This window comes from Mercurialis annua, linkage group LG7 (assembly GCF_937616625.2).
Source record: "Mercurialis annua linkage group LG7, ddMerAnnu1.2, whole genome shotgun sequence".
Lineage (NCBI taxonomy): Eukaryota > Viridiplantae > Streptophyta > Magnoliopsida > Malpighiales > Euphorbiaceae > Mercurialis > Mercurialis annua.
The window spans coordinates 37130329-37151051 of record NC_065576.1 but is presented as its reverse complement, the minus strand read 5'-3'; the positions used below and the strand labels follow the sequence as shown (position 1 = coordinate 37151051).

Sequence of the window (20723 nt, the reverse complement as noted above, 5' to 3'; positions counted from 1 at the left end):
TTTAACTTAATTACTCCAATAATGCTATGTGTCACACTATCAGTAAAAAATAAAAGTATTTTATTTTTATTTTTTTACTATTTTCATCAACATCAACTCATATTATAATGAAAATGTGTATTTTTTCTTTATGATTGTCTGGTAGTTGAACAGAGGGGTGGCCCTTTAATGTTTTGGTGGTGGGGAGGAGATTGGGGTGGTGGTGATGATGATGGTGGGGGTGGGGTTCTTGCAGTCTTGGATTCTTCTGTAGAATCTTACTTCAGAATTTCAGGTTCTTTTTGGCAGTGCTCATTTTTTTATTATTTGCTCTTTTCTTTTACATTTTATACCTCTGAAAATTAGTGGTGGTAAATATGGATGTGCATTCGATTCAAACCAAGCGAAACAAATCAAATTGAAAGTCGGTTTAATCAAATTTTTGGTTACATTTGGTTATTTCGGTTTGTTTTGAACTAAAGCTAAATGAATTTTTATGTCTAAAACTGAAACAAACTGAAAAGTTGTAATTTTTTTATAATATCAAATAGATCCGAACAAAAATTATCGATTCAATCATTCGGTTTGGTTCGGTTCTTTTTACAAACCCTAGTGGTAAAGTTGTTGAGATTGTCAAGTGGGCATTTATTGAAAATGCATGAATGGTCGGACTCTGAGTCTTTGCATTGGTGAATTTGCCTATTCACATGAGACATCGTACGGTTTTGTGACCAAAGTTTTCGCAATTGCATTTTATTCAAAACTCAAAAGTTTGCATATTTACACTTTTTATTGTCCTATTGCCTTATTCCTTCTATTATTTCTTTTTCATCATATTTTTCCTTGCAAACAGCTCAAGAATGCCTTTCAATTCCAAGTAATACGAAACCAGGGGCTATTACACAGGCTAACAGACAACCGAAAAAACGCAAAATACAATTAAGATTGTGCTCGACTTGAATATAAAACTTAAAAGTCAAAACTCGACTCAAAAGTTGATCGACTTTTATTTAAGAGTTTGAGCTCGAGCTCAAGTTCAATAAACTAATTGAGAATCAAATTTGAATCAGCTCGATTCAATTATCTATAAAAAATTATTAAATTTTAATGTAAAAATAAAAATTCCTCCTGATTAGACTAGATTAAGTTTGATCAATCTCAACTAATTAAATCTCGATTAGGCTCGTAAACTTGTCGAGCCAAATATTTTTATGCTAAGAACTCGAATCAATTAATATCATTTTGAATATTTTTCGAGTTAATCTTAAACAACTCGTGAGTTTAACCCGTCTCATTTATGATCTATATCATACAAGTGATGTTGTCACTACCATTTTAACTGTTAAAAAGTAAAAAATATACAGTCCATGACATCAGTGAAAAAAATATGCATAGTGGCTGCAGTAAATCGTAATGCAGGTATTTTTCACTAGCTTTAAATTAGGTTCTGTCGTGTCTCATATGCAATAATTGAATATATAAGTGAAAAAGAGTAAATATGGCATAATGTTTTGACAGATTTTACCATATTACTGTTGTCAAAGACAAAATCAATTTGAAATTTGGCTTCTTCCTCTGCCCTACCTAGTAGTGATAGATACTCGCATTACTAGATTTACGGGGACCTCAAGACTTGATATCTGACTACTACAGTACGTAATTTTGATATTCTTCTAGGCTTTAATAATTCAATTTATTCCTGATTTAGTTTTGTGAATTTGTAAATTATGATTCAATAATTGAAATTTCATATTCAACCGGTTTGTCATGATTAATTAAATCACATTTAGCAATTTTAATCAATTAGAAACAATACCATTTAATTTTGGCTTAAATGCTCCAAAAATCACGAACTTTCGCGTGTTTTGGGTAAATAACACGAACTTTCAATTTTGGTTTTTTAATACATAAACTATCCAATTTTTGCAATAATGACACCGGCTGTAATTCCGGCTTCTGGATGCTCATGTGGCACCGCCCGCGACAAGCTGTCCCAACCCGTCCTTAATAGCTGGCAGAACTCCTCCACGTCAACAAAACCACGCCGTTTTGGTCTCCATATTTCTTAAACGAAACTACGTCGTTTTACGCTATCCTCATCGTTTTAATTTTTCACTTCTCTTCATCGATGCTCAGTCTTCAATTTAGGGCAACTTCATTTCTCAAGAGAGTTTATATTCCTTCTTCCCATCTGGTTAGTGAAATTAGGGTTAGCAATGTCGAGTTTTGTTGAGGACCGGAAAAGATTGTTCTGTACTCCGCGGCCGTCGGATATGCCTCCATTCTCAAGAGGCACAAATGAAACCTTCTCGTATGCCTCGTCGTCAAGCTCCGTTCCTCAAAAGGAATGCCAACATGGGAGAGTGAAATGTTACATTTCCTATGCAGATGAAAATCCAGGTAGAAGATTTCTGAGATGCTATTACAGAAGGGTACGTATGAAATGCGTTTTAATTTCAAATCTTATGTTTTAAAATTAGGTCTGACTTGGGTAAAATTCTTTCTATTTTGAATCTTATAAAATGAACTTAGGTTTTGTTTTTAAAATTCTATCGATTTTGAATATTTTGTTCCACAATTTGATTTTGTGTTTGAAAATCTTTCGAATTTGAAGCTTCTGTGGCAGAATTAGGTTGTGTCTTTGAAATTATTGTGTTTTTATACCTCAGTTTGATGATTGCGACTACCTGGAGTGGGTTGACCCAGAAACTCCGAAGCATTTGCGGAAGCTGCTTGTGAAATTAATGGACAATAAGCAAGATATGGAAGGGGAAATGACAGAATTGAGGCAGAGTGAGAGGGACTTGGTTTACAAAGCTGAAGCCAGTTCCGCAGTTGTGAGAGCATCCAAGGACATTGTGAGTACCATGTGTATGCAGATCAGAAAAGCTGAGAAGATGAATGAAGAGTTGCAGAGGGCAAAAGGTGAGCTAGTTGAGATGAACATGGTACTTGACAAGAAGGTGGATAACTTGACTAATGAGAGGGCAAAATTAGTAGTCGAAAATAAGAAGTTAAGGCTCAAAGTTAAGCAACTGCGAAAGGTTTGTTGGTTGCTTGGCATCATGTTGGGTGGGTTCGTGGCTTTCGCAGCGGCGATGAAGTCGTTTTAACAAATATGTGTAATGATTAAGTCTTAGGTATTTTGGTTAACTCTGAATGTACTGTACCGAACTTCTGTACTGTCTGTTTTATATGTTGTGTTTTATTTGATGAACTCAGTTTGGATTGTAATTCTGGTAAATTAAGGTTTCAGACTACTTCTTTTATCTTTTAAATTCAGGTTTCAGTGTACTTCTTTCAGTCTACATATGTATGCAATCACAACCTTGTCTATAAGCATAATCAATACAACAGAGTAGGTAATAGTAAAATAATAGAATTTTGTAACACATGGATTTGCATTTCAGGCACAATTGTTACATAAAAAACAAAGTACCTATGCTGGCATTTTTTTAAATATCCATCCTTTACAATGCTATCATCTAAACCCTGCACATACACATAAATATCCCTCCTGCACATTGCCATCATATACAACCTGCACATATGATACCTCCAAAAGCAAAAATCCTACACTAGGACTCTATCAACCCATGCTACGCCAACATTCTATCAGCCAAAAAGAAAGATCCTAAGCTGACATTCTATCACCCAAAAAACAGCATCCCAAGCCTGCATTCCAACATCCAACATCCTAAGCTAGCATTGTATGTTAGCATCAAAAAGAAAACTTCCTAAGCTATGTTCAGAAGAAGCTGTTTATGCAGCCATTTAATTAATTACAACATAGCACTTTTAGCAAAATAATAAGTGCGGCAGGTCAGTTTGCAACACTTTCTTGTGTTCCGACCACTTCTCGACCGCTTGTACCCCCACGACCGCTTCTGCCGCCACGACCGCTTCTGCCCCCACGACTGCCTCTACCACCAGGACCGCCTCTTCCACCACGACCCCCTTTTGATCTTTGATTATCTACATTAGAAGCTCTGCTAGAGGCAGTAGGTCTCGCATACGATGGTGTCTCTCTAGTGACTGCGGATGCGTTACTCTCTTGGGTCAACCGAGCACTTGCATTTGATTGTGGCATCTGTGTTAGGACAAACACATCAAATAGAATGTAAACACATCTAACAAATTCAAACTACATACCCTCAAATATATGTTTCCAGTGTCCTCCATTATTCTGAGACCATAACCTTGTCTCACCTAAGAAGATGGAAGGACACTGAGTTCTCAAGCATAGTTTATTATGTTAACCTTTTCAGCATTACTATAAAATAAAAACTGGTATTAGAGGAGGTTACCAGTCGTCGCTCTCTTTGCTTTTGTCGTTCAGAGGTCGAGGGGTGCACCAAAATAGGTGCAACAGCTGCTGCACTTGGACCCGGTATGTCAACTGAACGAGCAGTTGGGACTGGATTCTTTCGAGGCCTACCTCTTTTACCCTGTAGAGAAACAAACCATGCATAAATAATTGGCATACAATATAAAACTAAGTGCACCATGTAAACTACTTACAGGGGGTTTAACTGGTATGTGAGCTGCTGGATTAAACTTGTTCATGCAAGTCCTCCTGTTATGCCCAACATTTCCACATATTTTGCATGTCATGTCCACTCCACGTTTTGACAGGTGGCCCCTTAACTCCTCCTCCGGTGCCCTCTTTCTCTTCTTCTTAGGCCTACCAGGCATCTTCTTAAATGCAGGAGGTTGTATTGGCCCCGTTGAATGTCTCACAAACATTATTATCATTCATATCACTTCTGGGAGTGTGGCTCAAATGTACCTTGCAGAATTTCTTGTAATCTCGGCGGGTAAAATCTGCCCAAGCTGCTTCATTTTCCTCCTTCAGTAGCTTAAGGGTCTCTTTTAATTCTGCCTCGTACGTGCTTCTAGCAGCTCTCCAAAACAAGTTCTTCAATGCTTGGCCTTTGAACTCCTTTTTCCAGTTGCAATATACGTGCCTAGCACAGTTTCTATGTTCAGCAAATGGAGTAAGGTTTGCAATAGCATTCTGTAAGCCCTGTTCCAAGAAGTTAACAACAAAACTTAATACATAGCACCACAATTAACATAACACAGTTGCAAATCTATGTTCTGTTTAACAAAAAAATTTATTGACAGTTTAACAAAGATACCTATTTAAGATAACTGAAACTAAAAAAGCATCAACACAACAGTTAAAAACTGCAAATGTAGCAAAACTGCAAATGTACAAAACTGAAATTAAAACTGCGAATCTACAAAACTGAAATTAAAACTGCAAATCACAAATGTACAAAACTGCAAATGTACAAAACTGAAATTAACACTGCAAATCTACAAAACTGGAAATGTATATAACTAAAATTAAACCTGCAAATCTATAAAACATGCAAATCTACAAAAATGAAATTAAAACTGCAAATCTTTAAAACATGCAAATCTACAAAACTGAAATTAAAACTGCAAATCTTGAAAACAGTTTAACATACCTTTTGCTGGTCACTCATGAAACTCCAACCATACCCTTCTTTGATGTCTAGCTCTTCACGTAAAAGGTTCAAAAACCAAGTCCAGTAGTGCTCATTCTCAGTCTCAACCACCGCCCAACAAATAGGGTACATTTGGCTATTACCATCCTTCGCTACGGCAGTCAATAATGCCCCTCCTAGGAATGTCTTCAAAAAACATCCGTCGAAACCAATAATGGGTCGGCATCCAGACAGAAACCCTTTCTTCAAGGCACTTAAGCATATAAAAAACCCTTGAAATATAGCACCTTCACCTAGGAGAAACTCAAATCTCCCTTCTGGATCAACCCTCATCAGTTCAGCTTTGTAGGACCGTAACGAGGCGTAGTGTTCCACCACTCCCCCACGAAGAAGCTCCAAGGCATACTCTTTAGCTCGGTAACACTTCCAATGGCTGACTTTCAAACAATATTTCTCAAGCAACTCTGCCTGCATCTCTTTGCGCGGAAAGTTAGGGTTTCTCTTAATCCGGCTCTTATACTCTTCCGCAATCCAGAAATACGTAGCCTGCTTATTGTCAACCACTCTCGCACATGAATGATCACAGTCCAACCTCTTGATTATGAAAGTGTTCTCTATTTTGTTTGTACTTCCAAAGAAATACCAAGGGCAGCCAACTGAACATCTCATTCCAAGTTGGTACTTGTTAGTCCTCACTGTTCTCAGATTAAACCCATTTAATATAGCCCACTTCTGCATCGCCTCTCTGCACTGAGTTGCACTCTCAAATCGCATGCCCAAAAGCAGCTGAAACTCCTTATGGTCACACTTTGGATCATACAAAATCTTCTTTTGGGAAATAAGGTTTCCCTCCTCATCAACCTCATCATCACTGCCTATCGAGTTCACATCACCGTCAGATTCTTTATATTCACTAACATATTCCTCTTCTGTCTCGGGACACTTACCAACTCTCTCGCTCTCACCATACTGACTACTCATCACTGCAGGGTCATTACCTTTTGAACTGCTTTCCCCCAAACACAAGCCTCCAGACCTCTTGTAATTAGCCTTATCTCGCCTCGCTTGAATGTACTCGTCATCATCTGACAGTTCATCATCATCAAGGCCATCGTCGGTATCACTTCCACCAACTGGAAGATAGTCAGAATCACCATCACTCTCATACCTCTCAGAAACCAAATCCCTCATCTCTTCAATGTTAATATCAACAACATTAGCATCCCCCAAATCTGCATCCACATCTGGGTTTTCATGATCAACTGTCGGGATATCATTATCAACAGCAGCGGTTGCTTCATCAACTACAGAGGCTGCATGATCAACTACAGGGGCATCATACTCAATAGTAGCTTCAGAGAAAATTGGGGTGACAGAATCAAGTGCCTTTCTTTTTCCTTTCAGTTTTTTGCCCTTGCTGCTATTACCCGTCTGACTTTTTCCCTTTGCTCTGTCAGTGTCAAGGACAAGAGTCTCAGTAGTATCTGCTATTTTTTCACCTTCAACATACAGCCTAAAAAAACCTGTCCATCCATCACTCCCTATGTACTGCAACATACCAGCCACATCATCATCATTCTCTAAACCTCTTAAACCAGTAATTATAGGGAGACCCGGCACAACATAATAGAGTTTAAACTTAGCATACCCTAACCTGAAGATATCTGTTTCAAACCTAGCAAACCCTAGCTTGACACTACTAAACTTAGCATACATGATTTCACCCTTAAAATACAACTTCTCTTCACCATATGTAAGAAAGCTACCATTGTAATTGTAATACACAGCAAAAGTCGGCGAATCCATTTCCATTACCAAACAGAACGACAAAGAGTTACCTGGTCGTATAAAGAAACGATTTCAGCAACCTTGAAGCAACTATGTCCACAAAAATACCAGCAACGAAGGAGAACTTGAAAAAAAAAATCAACAAACAACGATTAGGGTTCGTGATTTTTGGATCAAGGTTCCTGATTTTGGGATTAGGGTTCGTGATTTTTAGGTTGGGGTTATTGATTAGGATTCGTGTTTAGGAGAAGGGCAAAGGTTATTCATCGTTTCTTTTCACTCTCTTGAGAAATGAAGTTGCCCTAAATTGAAGACTGAGCATCGATGAAGAGAAGTGAAAAATTAAAACGATGAGGATAGCGTAAAACGACGTAGTTTCGTTTAAGAAATATGGAGACCAAAACGGCGTGGTTTTGTTGACGTGGAGGAGTTCTGCCAGCTATTAAGGACGGGTTGGGACAGCTTGTCGCGGGCGGTGCCACATGAGCATCCAGAAGCCGGAATTACAGCCGGTGTCATTATTACAAAAATTGGATAGTTTATGTATTAAAAAACCAAAATTGAAAGTTCGTGTTATTTACCCAAAACACGCGAAAGTTCGTGATTTTTGGAGCATTTAAGCCTTTAATTTTAGGTTAATTAACTCTGAAATTGTACAAAATAAACACATTCATTGGCCTCGATGATTCAGTAAGGCAAAGTATTAGTAGCCTTTATGTTACTAGAAAATAAACACTATCTGAAATAGTACAAAATAAACACTTAGCAGCCTTTATGTTACTAGCTACGTTATCAATTCAGTTTGGAGGTTAATTAACTTAAAATTAGAAAATACTCTTCCTAATTGATTAAAATGGTTACGTGTAAATTAATAGACTTTAACTCACAAATTCAAAACCGCAAATGACCCTATGTTCTTTTCTTCGTCATCTTTTTGAGGGTGGGAGAAGATGATTTTTCCGGTTAAACGGAAAATCATCTTCTCTCCGCCCATAATAATATTTACTGTAGATCTATTACTCTTGTTTAATTAAATCCTTAAAGATGTTTATTTGAAATTTCTTTTGATCTAGATTTTATTAAGTCTTGTTATAGTGTTAGTTTATCTTTTCAGAATCTCTTTGAAGATGAAGATCGGAAAACATGAAATTTCAACGGATCTAACGATCTAAAGATAACTTTTGGATTTATATTGAAGATGAGACTTGAAAAGTTTGAAGTTTCAAGAATCAAGTGGTTTCAAGATCGTAAACTCAATATTTGAACCATTTATGTATTTGGGTAACTATGGTTGAAAAAGCCCTATTCGATGATTGTGTTAAAATAACTCTCCACATTATTTTAGAATAGTTTCTTTCAAGTTGATGAAGAAGAACTATTCATTAATGTAATTTTCATTATTATTAATGGAAATTTTAGCGTTTGACATAAAAAAATTAAAAAAAAATTCATATGCTATTCTTCAAATGTAAATCAATAGGGTTGGGGTAGCATCATGGATTGAGCCTGTTTCATTTGGATCAATTACATCTGGTCCCTCTATACATAAACTCAAAACTTTGTTCAATCAACTATCTCGTGTTTATTACAGACTGCGATAAGGATTCAAAATCGAGACCTAACAGTCCGACAATGAGTTGCATTGCACCCAATTGAATTCCAAACAGCTAAATTATGTATTTCCAAAACCATATGAAATTAGATTGACATATAGCATAATAGAAATCTGACTCCCGTGGAGCCAGGATTTATAGCTCAATTAACAGAACTCTACAATTGGATTGTTACCATTGCAGATTGGATGTATAAGTCCAGGCGGTAATGATAATAAATTCTACGTATGAGTCGTGTATGAGTATGACAATAGTTGGAGTCAGCGTCTCTCATAGAGTTCCCACATTTCAAATCCGCTACTATTTGAATATTCTTCATCCCCCGTCGCCATTTTTTTGATTTTTGCTAGTCGTATGGCCTGCAGCTCAAATCTGATAATTGAAGCAACAAGTAACATATTGTACATAATTGTACAAACCAATAGAGCAGATACAGTTTCCTAGGGATCAATAAAAAAAGAGTCGGCAGATCACCATATTTTACCAAAATTAAGCTCATGCTCATGATAGTTGCAAATTTGTTAATTGTTGATTACAGATAAGTAAAGGCATTAGGGAAAAGACGAGACCAAATATATGATTTAAGCTGGAGCTTATTCACATATAAAAGAACAAAGGTATATGGTACATCATCGATTTTCTGATGAATCTCGCTGAAATTTAATATTTTCTCTCAGGTCCAAAAATCAAATTTATTCGGTTACAAAGGAATGAAGGAATAACAGTACTTCAATTGAATCCACCATTATGAATAACTAAATGATTAAGCTCGAGCTAATTCAAGTTTTTTCTAGGGATTCTACTGAACTTTGCCTATAAATGATTATTATCCAGTTTAAATCATACATAGTCTGCCTGAAGCAGGGTGGATCCAGAGATCCTCCTCTCTGGAGAAAATTTAAGAGCTAGTAATGCTACACAACAACAATATACAAAATTAGTGGCAGTTTTGTTTTCTCGTATAACGCCCTACAAGTGCTAGTTGCGTGTTCTGAAACCGCACTTGAACCGCCGTTTGATTTTTCTAAATAACCGAGTTTTCTAAATAGCCGAACGCATACATTTTGACCATTCTGAGTTGGAATAATGGTTTTGCCTCTGGCCAAAGAGGGATAACATCGAATGACAGTCATTATCAAGCGAATTGAGAGCGGCGAAAAATAATTAATTTAGGCATAGCCTGTAAAAACTTGTAGAAGAAATATTCTTATCTTTACTTACTCCTTACAATACTATATAACATTTTTATATAGATACAAGAATGCTTGGTGGTCAAAAATACTTGGTCACCAAGTGTTCTTAGTCACCAAAATTACTTGGTAAGTTTAGTAATTAATGACAAATCTCAACACTTCTCCTCAAGTTAGGCGCATAAGCATCAAACATTTTCAACTTGTCTAGACATTTTAAGAATATAATTTAAATGTTCTTGCTATTCTAGAAATTCCATTAAAAAGGCGCTCAACCTATGGCTATGGGCTAACCGGGTGTCGAATTCATACCTTCTACGCTTTTCCCACTCAATTTCTATCTGAATCTTCCAGGGCAAGATCCGGAGTGGGTTCCATTTGTTTACGATAGACTCTTAAATAGTCCACAGTTGAAACTGCTATAGTCAGGATATGTGCTAGTTGATCCTCGGAACAATTTCCGGAAATTCCATAATACGTTCATATCCAATTTTTCATTGATGAAGAATCTAGCAACCTCGACATGTTTTGTCCGATCGTGTTGAACTAAAGTATGAGCTATATTTTGTGTGGCTTCATTGTCACAGTACAATCTGATTGGTTGCATCACTGTATAGCCCAAGTTTTGCAAGAGAAATCTTAACCATAAAGCTTCATAAACTCCAAGTGCCATACTTCTGAACTCGGCTTCTGCGCTTGAGTGAACAACCACATTTTGTTTCTGCTCTTGAAGACTGTTTCAACCCATATAATGCCTTCTTTAATCAGCTAACCTTTTTGTCTTGTCTTATTGATGCTTTACATCCTTTTAGAAGCTTCATATAGACTTCTTCAGATAGCTCACCATGTAAAAAGGCATCTTTTACGTCAAATTGTTGCAATGGCCAGTCCAAATTTGCAGCTAAAGATAACAATACAATAGCAATATTGATTTTAGCTATAGGAGCAAATGTCCCAGTGTAGTCAATCCCGTAAGTTTGAGTGTATTCTTTCGCTACCAATCTTGCTTTATATCTCTTAATTGCCCCATCGACAATATACTTTCTAGTATAAATCCCTCGACGTCCTATTGGCCTTTTACCTACTGGACTATCAACTAGCTCCCATATCTCATTCTTTTGTAATGAGTTCATTTCTTGTTCATTGCAATTCTCCACTTTGGATCCATTAAGGCTTCTTACACACCGTAGGAATAACTATTGTAGATAATTGATTTGCAAATGACTTATTTGATTCAGACAAGTTCTATTTGGACACATAATGGCTCATAGGATATTTAGTTTTGCTCAAAAGTTCAAGTTCATATGTGGGTTTAGGAATACCTTTAGTGACACGTTCTGGTAATTATCTCTTTAGTGGCTCCTGTTCCCAAATGGAAACGTTCTCAATAGTCGATCGGTGTGGTATTTCGACTTCGGATTTTATTTCTTCTTCAACTGATGAAGCCATATCTTCTTGTTCAACCACTCTATCATTATTCAAGTGACTTTCAACATTTTAATCAAGAATTCGATACTCTCTCTGAAAATTTATCTTTTGGATTCGAAAGTTCTTTCTGGTTCTCCTCTTGAAGTTCGGACTCAAAATACATCAAATCTTCAAGAAATACCACATCCATTGTTATGAAGATGCGTTTAGTTGATTGACGATAACACATGTACCATTTTTGATCTGTAACATACCCAAGATATACACACCTTAGAGCTCGTAGTTTTAGCTTGTGGCATTGATGTTTATGGATATGAACAAATACAACAAATCTGAAAACATGAGATGGCAAGTTTGGTATTCTTGGAATAGCTACAGTCTCATTAAGGACCTGAAATGGTGTTTGAAAGTTAAGTGAAATGGAAGAAGTTCGACTGATTAAATGTACAGCAGAAGAAAGTGCTTCCCCCTAATAGCATAAAGACATTTTAGCTTGAACCAATGATGCACGAACCACTTCAAATAAATGTTGATTTTTTCAGCCACGCCATTTTGTTGCGGCGTATCAGCATAAGTTGCTTGATTAAAAATTTTATTTGTTTCCAAATAATTCTTCAGTTTAAAATTTTGATACTCGCCACCATTATCACTTCAAAGGACTTGAATTTGTGCATTGTATTCAGTCTGGATGACTTTGTCAAATTTCTAGAACAATAAATTCACTTCACTCTTGGATTTTATTAAGCAAATCCAAGTCATTATGATACAATCATTAATAAAAATAACAAACCAACGAGACTCACTCAAATTTGGAATTTTGAATGGACCCCAGACATCAGAATGAACAATCATAAATGGTAGCTGACTTATTTTAGAACTTGGTGAAAAATAACTTTTATGACTTTTCGCAAGTTCACAAGTATCACAATTAATTTTTTTAAATAGGCTAAGAAATAATTTTTTAAGATACCCAAAAGATGCATGTCCTAAACGTTTTTGATGTAACCTAAATTCCAGCTTCATTCTTTCCCCATTTAGATTCACCTATAGTCAAACTCGATGCAACTTGTTAAAATTTTTTGAATCCGAGTCCAAATAATACACATTCCCTCGCCTAATATCACAAGTCTGCTTTGTTTTTATATCTTTAAAAAGACAATAGTTAGGGCAAAAACAACAGTACAAGATAAATATGTTGTAATTTGAGAAGTATATAAGAGATTATAATTTAAAGATGGAACTACCAAAACAAAATTTAAGGTGTTAGTGATAGGTATATATTCCTCTCCATTGATTGGAACCTCATTTCCATTGGCAGCAGAGACCGCCTTTTGTGAGGATTGTTTAAGTATTTTAAACTGTGCTGAATCAAATGTCACATGACTAGAAGAACCAGAATGAATTATCCATGTACTATTATAAATAGGTGTATGAGTATTGAAAGCCTTACCATCAATTTCTGTAGTAGTGATGATGGTAGGGGTGGGGTTTGCAGTCTTCATTTGTTCTGCAGAATCTTACTTCAGAACTTCGGATTCTTTTTGGCAGCGCACTTTGTTTTTATTATTATTGTTTTCTCTTTTAGTTAATTCGATTCTAAAGTTTAATGAAATTTTTTATGTCTAAAATTGAACCAAACTGAAAATTATTATTTTTTATGGTATCAAATAGATCGAACAAAATTTAACGGTTTGATTGTGCTCGACTCGGATATCAAATTCAAAAATTCAAAACTCAACTCGAAATTCGTTCGAATTTTATTTAAAAGTTTGAGCTCAAATTCGAGCTCTATAAACTGATTGAGAAAAAAACTCGACTTAGCTCAATTTGGTTATCTATATAAAAAAAAGTTTCAATATAAAAATAAAAGTTGTTCATGATTAGCCTAGACTAAACTCGACCAGTCTCGATTAATTAAAGTTCAATTAGGCTAATAAGCCAAATATTTTTATACTAAATACTCGATTCAATTAATATCATTTTGAATTAATCTTAAGTAACTTGTGAGTTTAACTCATCTCATCTCGTACAAGCAATGTTATTAACATTTTAACAGCTAAAACAATACAAAAAAAAAAAAAAACATACAGTCCATGGCATCAGTGAAAAATATGCATAGTGGCTGCAGTAAATCCTAATGCAGGTATTTTTCACCAGCTTTAATTAGGTTCTGTTGCGTCTCATATGCAATAATTCAATATACTCCCTCCGTCCCAATAGAGTTGTCCACTTTGAAAAAAATTTTTGTCCCAAAATACTTGTCCACTTTTAAAAAGTAACTAACTTTTACACTTAATTTTTCTATATTACCCCTATTTAAAATCCACTAATGAGTAAATTGAAAAAAATTTGCAAGTGGGCCCTATATTAAATAGGGGTATGACAAGAAAAGTAAGTAAAAGTTCACAAAACCCACAAACAATAATTGCTTTTCTTAAACTATGTGATAAAGGCAAAGTGGACAACTCTATTAGGACGGAGGGAGTATTTATTATATAAGAAAAAAAAAATTGCAGAATGTTTTGACAGATTCTACCATATATCTTTGTCAAAGACAAAATCAATTTGAAGTTTGGCTTCTTCCTCCCTAGTTGTGAATGTGATAGATACTTGCATTACTAGATTTAAGGGTAAATTTGAAAATAACATGAGCTATAGGAGCAAAGCTGTAAGGTACAAGTATTTGAAGGATTACCACTTCTCGGCCCCGTCGAATAAAGTATCAAAACAGTTTCAACTTCTTGAGAAAGGGGTTTGATCTTCCACTATTATTGGATGGCTTTCTTTGTTCCTTGGGTGTCTCTTTTACCACTCTTCTTCTCAACACTTTTTACTTTCTTTCGCAGCAAACAGAGAACTCTGTTGGCACTTTCATCAGAAACACTGTACTCATGCATAATCCAACGCCTATCCTCTTCAGCCACTGTCGGGTTCTCGTAGTAAAACCGCTTCTTTAGCCCTTTCATGTTTGTCAAATTCAAATGGTCCTTTACCTTCTCCACTCCATATTCCATTATCACCCACGGTTCGACCAAATCGTTTAGCAGCATCATCACCGCTTTTTTTCTTCAGTTATGGATGATATTTACACAACTAAAGAAAAAAAGCCGTGATGATGCTGCCAAACAATTTGGTCGAACCGTGGGTGACAATGGAACTTGGAGCGGAGAAGGTAAGGGGTTATTTGAGTTTGACAACGTAAAAGGGCTGAAGAAACGGCTTCATTACGAGAACCCGGAAGTGGCTGAAGAGGATGGGCGCTGGATCATGCATGAGTACAGTCTTCCCGATGAAAGTACAAATTGGGTACTCTGTCTGCTGCGAAAGAATGTAAAGGTGTTGAGGAAAAGAAGAAGAGTGGTAAAAGAAACCGAGAGACATCCAAGAAACAGCGAAAGCCATCTAAAAAACAGAGGAAGATCAAACCCCTTACCCAAGAAGTTGAAGCAACTGATTTGAATACTTTGTTCGACGGAACACAAACATACGAAAATGACAAAAATTCCCTTTTCAGTTAAAATTGGAGCAGCACCTATTCACACCTATGCATCTTCTTTAGACTAGGCAACAAACAATCTCACGAAGTTGGAGGCTCTGGACTTGCAGCTTGCTTTGTCTCTGACATTTCAACTTCATATCCGCTACTATTTGACGATTCTTCATTCCCCATCGCCATTTTTTTAATTTTTGCCAGTCGTATGGCCTGCAGCTCATATCTGATAATTGAAGCAACAAGTCAAACATCGTATATAATTGTGCAAATCAATAAAGCAGACACAGTAATCTAGGAATCAATAAAAGAGCAGTCGGCAGATCACCACATTTTACAAAAATGAATTAGCAATCAATCACCATCATGAATTTCATGGTACTCGGATATTCAGGATTTTAAGCTCATGATGGTCACAAAATTGTTACTAGTTAAATACAGTTATAGCAAGGGATTCGTAGAATAAAAACAAAGACTTGAACACAGATACGATTAAGCTGGAGCTAACTGACATGTACAAACTACAGAACAAAGCAATGTAACAATTTCAGAAGTCACACATTTGAACAAAAGCCCAAGCCAGAATTTATAAGGAAGACTTGGGCATTAAACCATTTTTTGTGGATTATTATCGTAAAAGGTAATTGGCATATCATCGTCTTCTCTGTAGAATCTAGCCGAAATAAAAAAATTTCTCTCATGTCCTGATAGAACAGAACCTATCGGTCCAAGTACCGGATCCATGTATCCAAACCCCATCATAAAATAATCAACTTAACGATTAGATGAATAACCGAATCCCTAAGGATCTGCCAGTTATAGGCGGAACCCATAGGATTCGACCAACCAGGACCGAACCCTGAAAAGAGCATCACTCCTTGTCTGAATACAACTCTATATTAATTTAAAAGGTTCTAGTATCATCTAGAAGTATCTAGAAAATCCTACTTGAATTATATCAACTACGATATAGGAATCCTAATCTTATTCGGATACTACTAGATATTGCCCTCACCTTGCTACAATATAAGAAGCTCGATGTATAGCCTATCAACACACATTATTACAATTACTACAAGCTCTTCAGCTATCATTAACAGTCAATTAATGACTTGAGCATCAGAGTACTCATTGGACAACCACCGTCAGATCATCAGTCTAACCTTTGTTTTGCAGGTTAACTCGTCAAGAAGGCTTGACTCCATCAGCTCCAAAGATTGTTGTGGTTACAAACTAATGACAGGAAGAGTAGTACTTCAATTTGATCTAACATGATGTTATTCTGACTTGTGTACTGCAGCTTGGACATTTTTCAAATATTTGTTTATTACCTTACTCTAGTTTTCCATATTTGAAGTATTCTTATTCAAAACAATACTACTTGTGATAAAACACAGTTTCATGTGTCACGCATATTATCATGGGCTGATGCTTCCTTGTCTGCAATGAAATTCATACCTATCCAGTTTGAGTTATGCAGCTATTGATCCCTAGGCATCTAAAAATTGTCACGCTATGACTTGCATGTTTTTATTGAAGAATTAACAACAAGAAGTTGGGCTACAAAACCTTTTCTTTTTCCTTTTTCCAGAGATTCTATACATAGTCTGCCCAAAGAACACTTGATTGAGTGACAGCCATTATGAAGCAAACTGAGTGCAGCAAAGAATCAATTTAGGCATAGCCAATCCCAACTACACTGGAAATAAACTATGCTTATATGGGTCTTGATGGTTCGTGTGTCAGCCAGAAACTAACCGGCACTAAAGGCAAATATTTTTTTCTTTTTCTAGAAAAGAAGAAACTTCTAGTTCATCAACCTGATTTTTATACTACCTTGCTTTTCCCACTAACAACTTTGCCAACTAAATCACACACAAAATTGAAGAATGGAAAACCTCAATTAGAATTAACATACAAGTCATGACACCTACCCCCTTTTTTCCCTTATCAAAACTTTTTTTATTCCACTTGCCTTAAATTCCGAGCATCTTTGACCACCCACTCACACAGCTATGCAGAAGCTATGCTACAAAACCAAATATTTTAAATACACGAATTCCTGCATATTCTTACTCTCAATTAACCGGTAAGCATCTCATTTACCTTGTATAGTTGTATGTAATAATTAGCATCTGAACTACATATAAGTGAATAAATAGGCACAAGAATCTACAAACGAATTGAAAGTTAAAACACTTTCCATTTAAGTGTGAACTTGAAATACTATCATAGGGTGGAATGTCCTGTGAATTTAATGACTATGAATCAAATATCTACTACTAATTCACTCTATAATCGCGTTTTGAAACAATGAACAACAGGGAGCTCCTAAATCACAGAATGCTTCCAAACTGAAACATTATGTTCGCATGCCAATTGCTTTTAAGCTGCGACTTTTCTTTAAAAGGAAAGTTATTGTAAGTTGTTTACAGTTTGGTGAAACTTATGAATAATAGGAAGCCAATTTGTTATAACAGAATGATATTGGCCAGTAAAATCTTTTATCTGCTAATGGCATCAATTCCACTCAAACAAATTGATTTAGGGCATAGGTTAAAAACTCAAAAATTAACAGCGGTAAAGCCTAAAACAGCTTCAATTGCTACAAAATATAATTCTTTGCTTAAATCAGGTTTATATGGATCCACACTAACAATTCATAAGACTGTATTCAATGCTTTAAGCATGGGGGATGTTATATGAGTATGGAATATGGATTCACAAAACCTCGTCTAAGCAAGAATGTTCCCTTGAATAATTAATTTATAATTAAATCACTTAAAACTTGTAAAAACTTACTCAGCCACATCATTCCAGACCAGTATGAAATATATCCTCCAAAATTCTCGTTCCTTCAAGTAGCCAGGGCATAACTTAAATCTAAGTTGTGCAAGTTCCTGGAGAGAAAAGGAGGGACAGAGGGGAACAAGCAGTTAAAAATAAGCCACCCCCAAGAAGTGTACATATTAGAAGAAAAAAGAAATATTCTTTTCTTGAAAATTCCTTGAAAAATGTCCATACAGCTGCATTTACATCTCTTAGTTTCCTATGTATTTAAAACATTATTCAGGGTCAAACAAAATAAATTAACTACAAACAAAACAAATCTTCTAAAATGCTTGGGATTGCGATGAGCATGGCCATCATTTTGGTGAGTGCATGGGTCCATGTATGCAATTTCATTATATTGTCAAAGGGTGGCCTTATATAATGGTGTGCATGCTTACAAAAGACAGAAGAAACCAAAATCACTCGTCTTATTGTAACAATATAAATAAAGTCTTTCAAAAATCATATTCCAAATAGTTAGTTCATGATTAGAATACTTAAACTGTCCCCTAAATGGCATGTGCCAGAAATGCGAAGCAAACCTCAAGAAAAGCTCCATGATCAACATATGATGGACTAAAAGTAATTTTTACACAGATTGCATAGTATTATTAATCCTCGGGGAAATAAATTATAAATACTAGTCCAAATTTTCCTATTAACAACATATAATTTGATCGACTTATCTCAATCTCGAATTCACGACAGTCAAAAGCAACATCAGCTGACTAACTATTAATCATGTGAAGTTCTTGCTAAAACTGAGTGTTTCACACCAAAACGTTTTATGAGTAACAAGAACTCTAAGTGCTTTACACAAGGGCAGCAAAAACCAAAAAGAGCCTTACTTATTATAACCCATTGATGTGTGTCAAACATCCGATAATTAAGTGTAATACATTAGAGAAGGAAATAATTTCCTTCACATCACATAATTGACCTTCTCTCAAACCCGAGACTATCCTTTTTTTCCTACTTCTATGAGCCTTGATTTCAACAGAAATCAAGATTATTAGGAGCAAGGCGAAATTGACTACAGCACCTAGGTCTAAAAGCCTCCATCTACATTGCACGTAAACTTTTCAAATTCGACATCTCAAAAAAACGCTTCTAAAAAACATCAAAATTTTATATTCATTACCTACTCTTCTTAACTAGCCATATTACGTTTAAATGTTACGGATTTCAGCCTTACTATTTCCGTGCAACAAATGTCTCCATCTTTTTCCCATTGGCATGGTTTCAAATTCTCAAAATATAATCAACTACCTTGCAAAATCCACATAAATTACTCAACAAAAAGATGGACATAAACCTTGATTTGGGAAAGAACAAGAAGAGCATGCTGCTCCTGCCAATCAGAGAGATCATGTTGAACATTACCCAACACTGAACTATCTCCAGAAATTGCAGCTTCTTCATCTACAATTTAAAGCGAATCACAAAACCCATAACTTTATCAGAGCATAAATTATAATAAAATTAAATGAGTAATAATAATAGTAGAGGGGTTACCTTGAACTGGAAAATTCTTGAAAGTATCCATGGTAAAAGACCTAACATGGTCGATTAATTGGTGGGTAATTCCGTACAATTGGTCCTGCTGTTGTTGTTTTGTGTGAGCAGTGGGGTCTTTGTTCCGCCGTCGAAACCATGAAGACAACACCATGGAATTTTGTTTAACTTCGACACTTGAAGCTGAATGGTTTGTTTCTAAAGGGTCTTTGTTCCGCCCAGGTTTCTGCTGATTGTGGTTGGGCTCTTCATACTGTTATGTCCTAACTGGACTGGACGGTATTAGTCTGGGCTTGTCTCAACCAAAAGAGGCATTTTTTTCTCTTTAAATAAGGAATCTTTAGATAAATACCTACAAAACATTTAAATATTTTTTTTAAAAAAAATAATAACTAAATTATTATAAAGATACGGTTTAACTAAATATTATTATAAAAATATTGTTTTATAAAACGATTAGTGTGCTTTGCAAGGCAAGATGTCGTGACCCTAAAGCTGGGAAAGGTCATTATCGTGACCAGGCATGTAATTTGTACCGAAAAGATCCCAAGAAAGGAGGCCACGATCGTGACTCTCGCTTATGTTGAGGGTCACTATCTAAACCAGGAAAAAATCAGCACTCAGAATTCAAATTTTAAAGGATCAAGACTTAGACCCACGTGATTTAGGAATATTTTAATTTTACGATTATTTATTTAATAAAAATTTAAAATTAATTATATATCTATCAAATTATTAAGTAAAATTAATTATTGTTAATTAGAAAGTATTAATATTTTTAAATATGTATGATTTTTAATAATTAATTAATAATTAATTTGATTTGGGTTAGTTGAGTTTGGTTTTCTTGGTTTACTATGTGTTTTGGTTAAGTTGGGTTAGTAGTGTGGGTTGTTGCCATGTCAACTAATTTGCTAAGTTGGAAGTGACATGTATAATATGCGGGCAATAAATCTGGTTCGATTTAAAAATGGGTTAAAAACAACTGAATATAGCAAAATTGGCTAAATCTGGTGATTTTAAAAGATTTGATTATAATTGACACAAAACATAAAGATTTTTTTTTATTATGTCTAATCTAAACAAGAGTTGTCATTTTAATTTTTATCCAAAGGAAGAGAAAGTTCAACACAAGCATATTGAATCTAAACTAAATTAAAATTTATTTACAAACTTTTAAGAGTTTGTGCTATAATTTTAAAACATAGTTAAAAAAATCATGATTCTTCTAGTGATTAATCCTTTTTTTTATGAATTTTAGTTATTAATCTTAAAAAACAATGTATGTAAGTAGTTAGTAGTATTTCAATCGCAATATCTATTTATTATTTTAATCAAATAATAAGATTTATGTTAATAAAATTAAATGAGGTACAATTCACAATGTGTAGAGCCAAAAAAATGGAATTTA

The 20723-nt window shown here is 35.3% G+C and overlaps 2 protein-coding genes across 2 annotated transcripts; one reads left to right on the top strand and one right to left on the bottom strand.

The window, feature by feature from the left end:
* The first annotated feature begins 1833 nt into the window (after positions 1-1833).
* Positions 1834-3213, top strand: LOC126657681 (uncharacterized). Its single transcript, XM_050352417.2, has 2 exons — positions 1834-2411; positions 2649-3213. The coding sequence occupies exons 1-2, from the start codon at positions 2196-2198 to the stop codon at positions 3090-3092; spliced, it is 660 nt and encodes a 219-aa protein (XP_050208374.1). The 5' UTR covers positions 1834-2195; the 3' UTR covers positions 3093-3213.
* Positions 3214-13985: 10772 nt separating this feature from the next.
* LOC126657319 (uncharacterized) lies at positions 13986-19581 on the bottom strand. Its single transcript, XM_050351988.2, has 4 exons — positions 19313-19581; positions 19113-19219; positions 17768-17865; positions 13986-15191 (listed from the first exon to the last, which is right to left on the bottom strand). The coding sequence occupies exons 1-4, from the start codon at positions 19464-19466 to the stop codon at positions 15053-15055; spliced, it is 498 nt and encodes a 165-aa protein (XP_050207945.1). The 5' UTR covers positions 19467-19581; the 3' UTR covers positions 13986-15052.
* Positions 19582-20723: the final 1142 nt, after the last annotated feature.

What these genes read in the sequence shown, in the direction of transcription:
- LOC126657319 (XM_050351988.2), bottom strand. Translation starts at nt 19,466, where the DNA reads ATGGTGTTGTCTTCATGGTTTCGACGGCGGAACAAAGACCCCACTGCT. An exon ending in TTGTTCTTTCCCAAATCAAG is followed by an intron (nt 17,866 to 19,112) that starts GTTTATGTCCAT and finishes TTTTCTCTCCAG; the next exon opens with GAACTTGCACAACTTAGATT. An exon ending in GTCTGGAATGATGTGGCTGA is followed by an intron (nt 15,192 to 17,767) that starts GTAAGTTTTTAC and finishes TTCAATTATCAG; the next exon opens with ATATGAGCTGCAGGCCATAC.
- LOC126657681 (XM_050352417.2), top strand. Translation starts at nt 2,196, where the DNA reads ATGTCGAGTTTTGTTGAGGACCGGAAAAGATTGTTCTGTACTCCGCGG. An exon ending in TGAGATGCTATTACAGAAGG is followed by an intron (nt 2,412 to 2,648) that starts GTACGTATGAAA and finishes TTTATACCTCAG; the next exon opens with TTTGATGATTGCGACTACCT.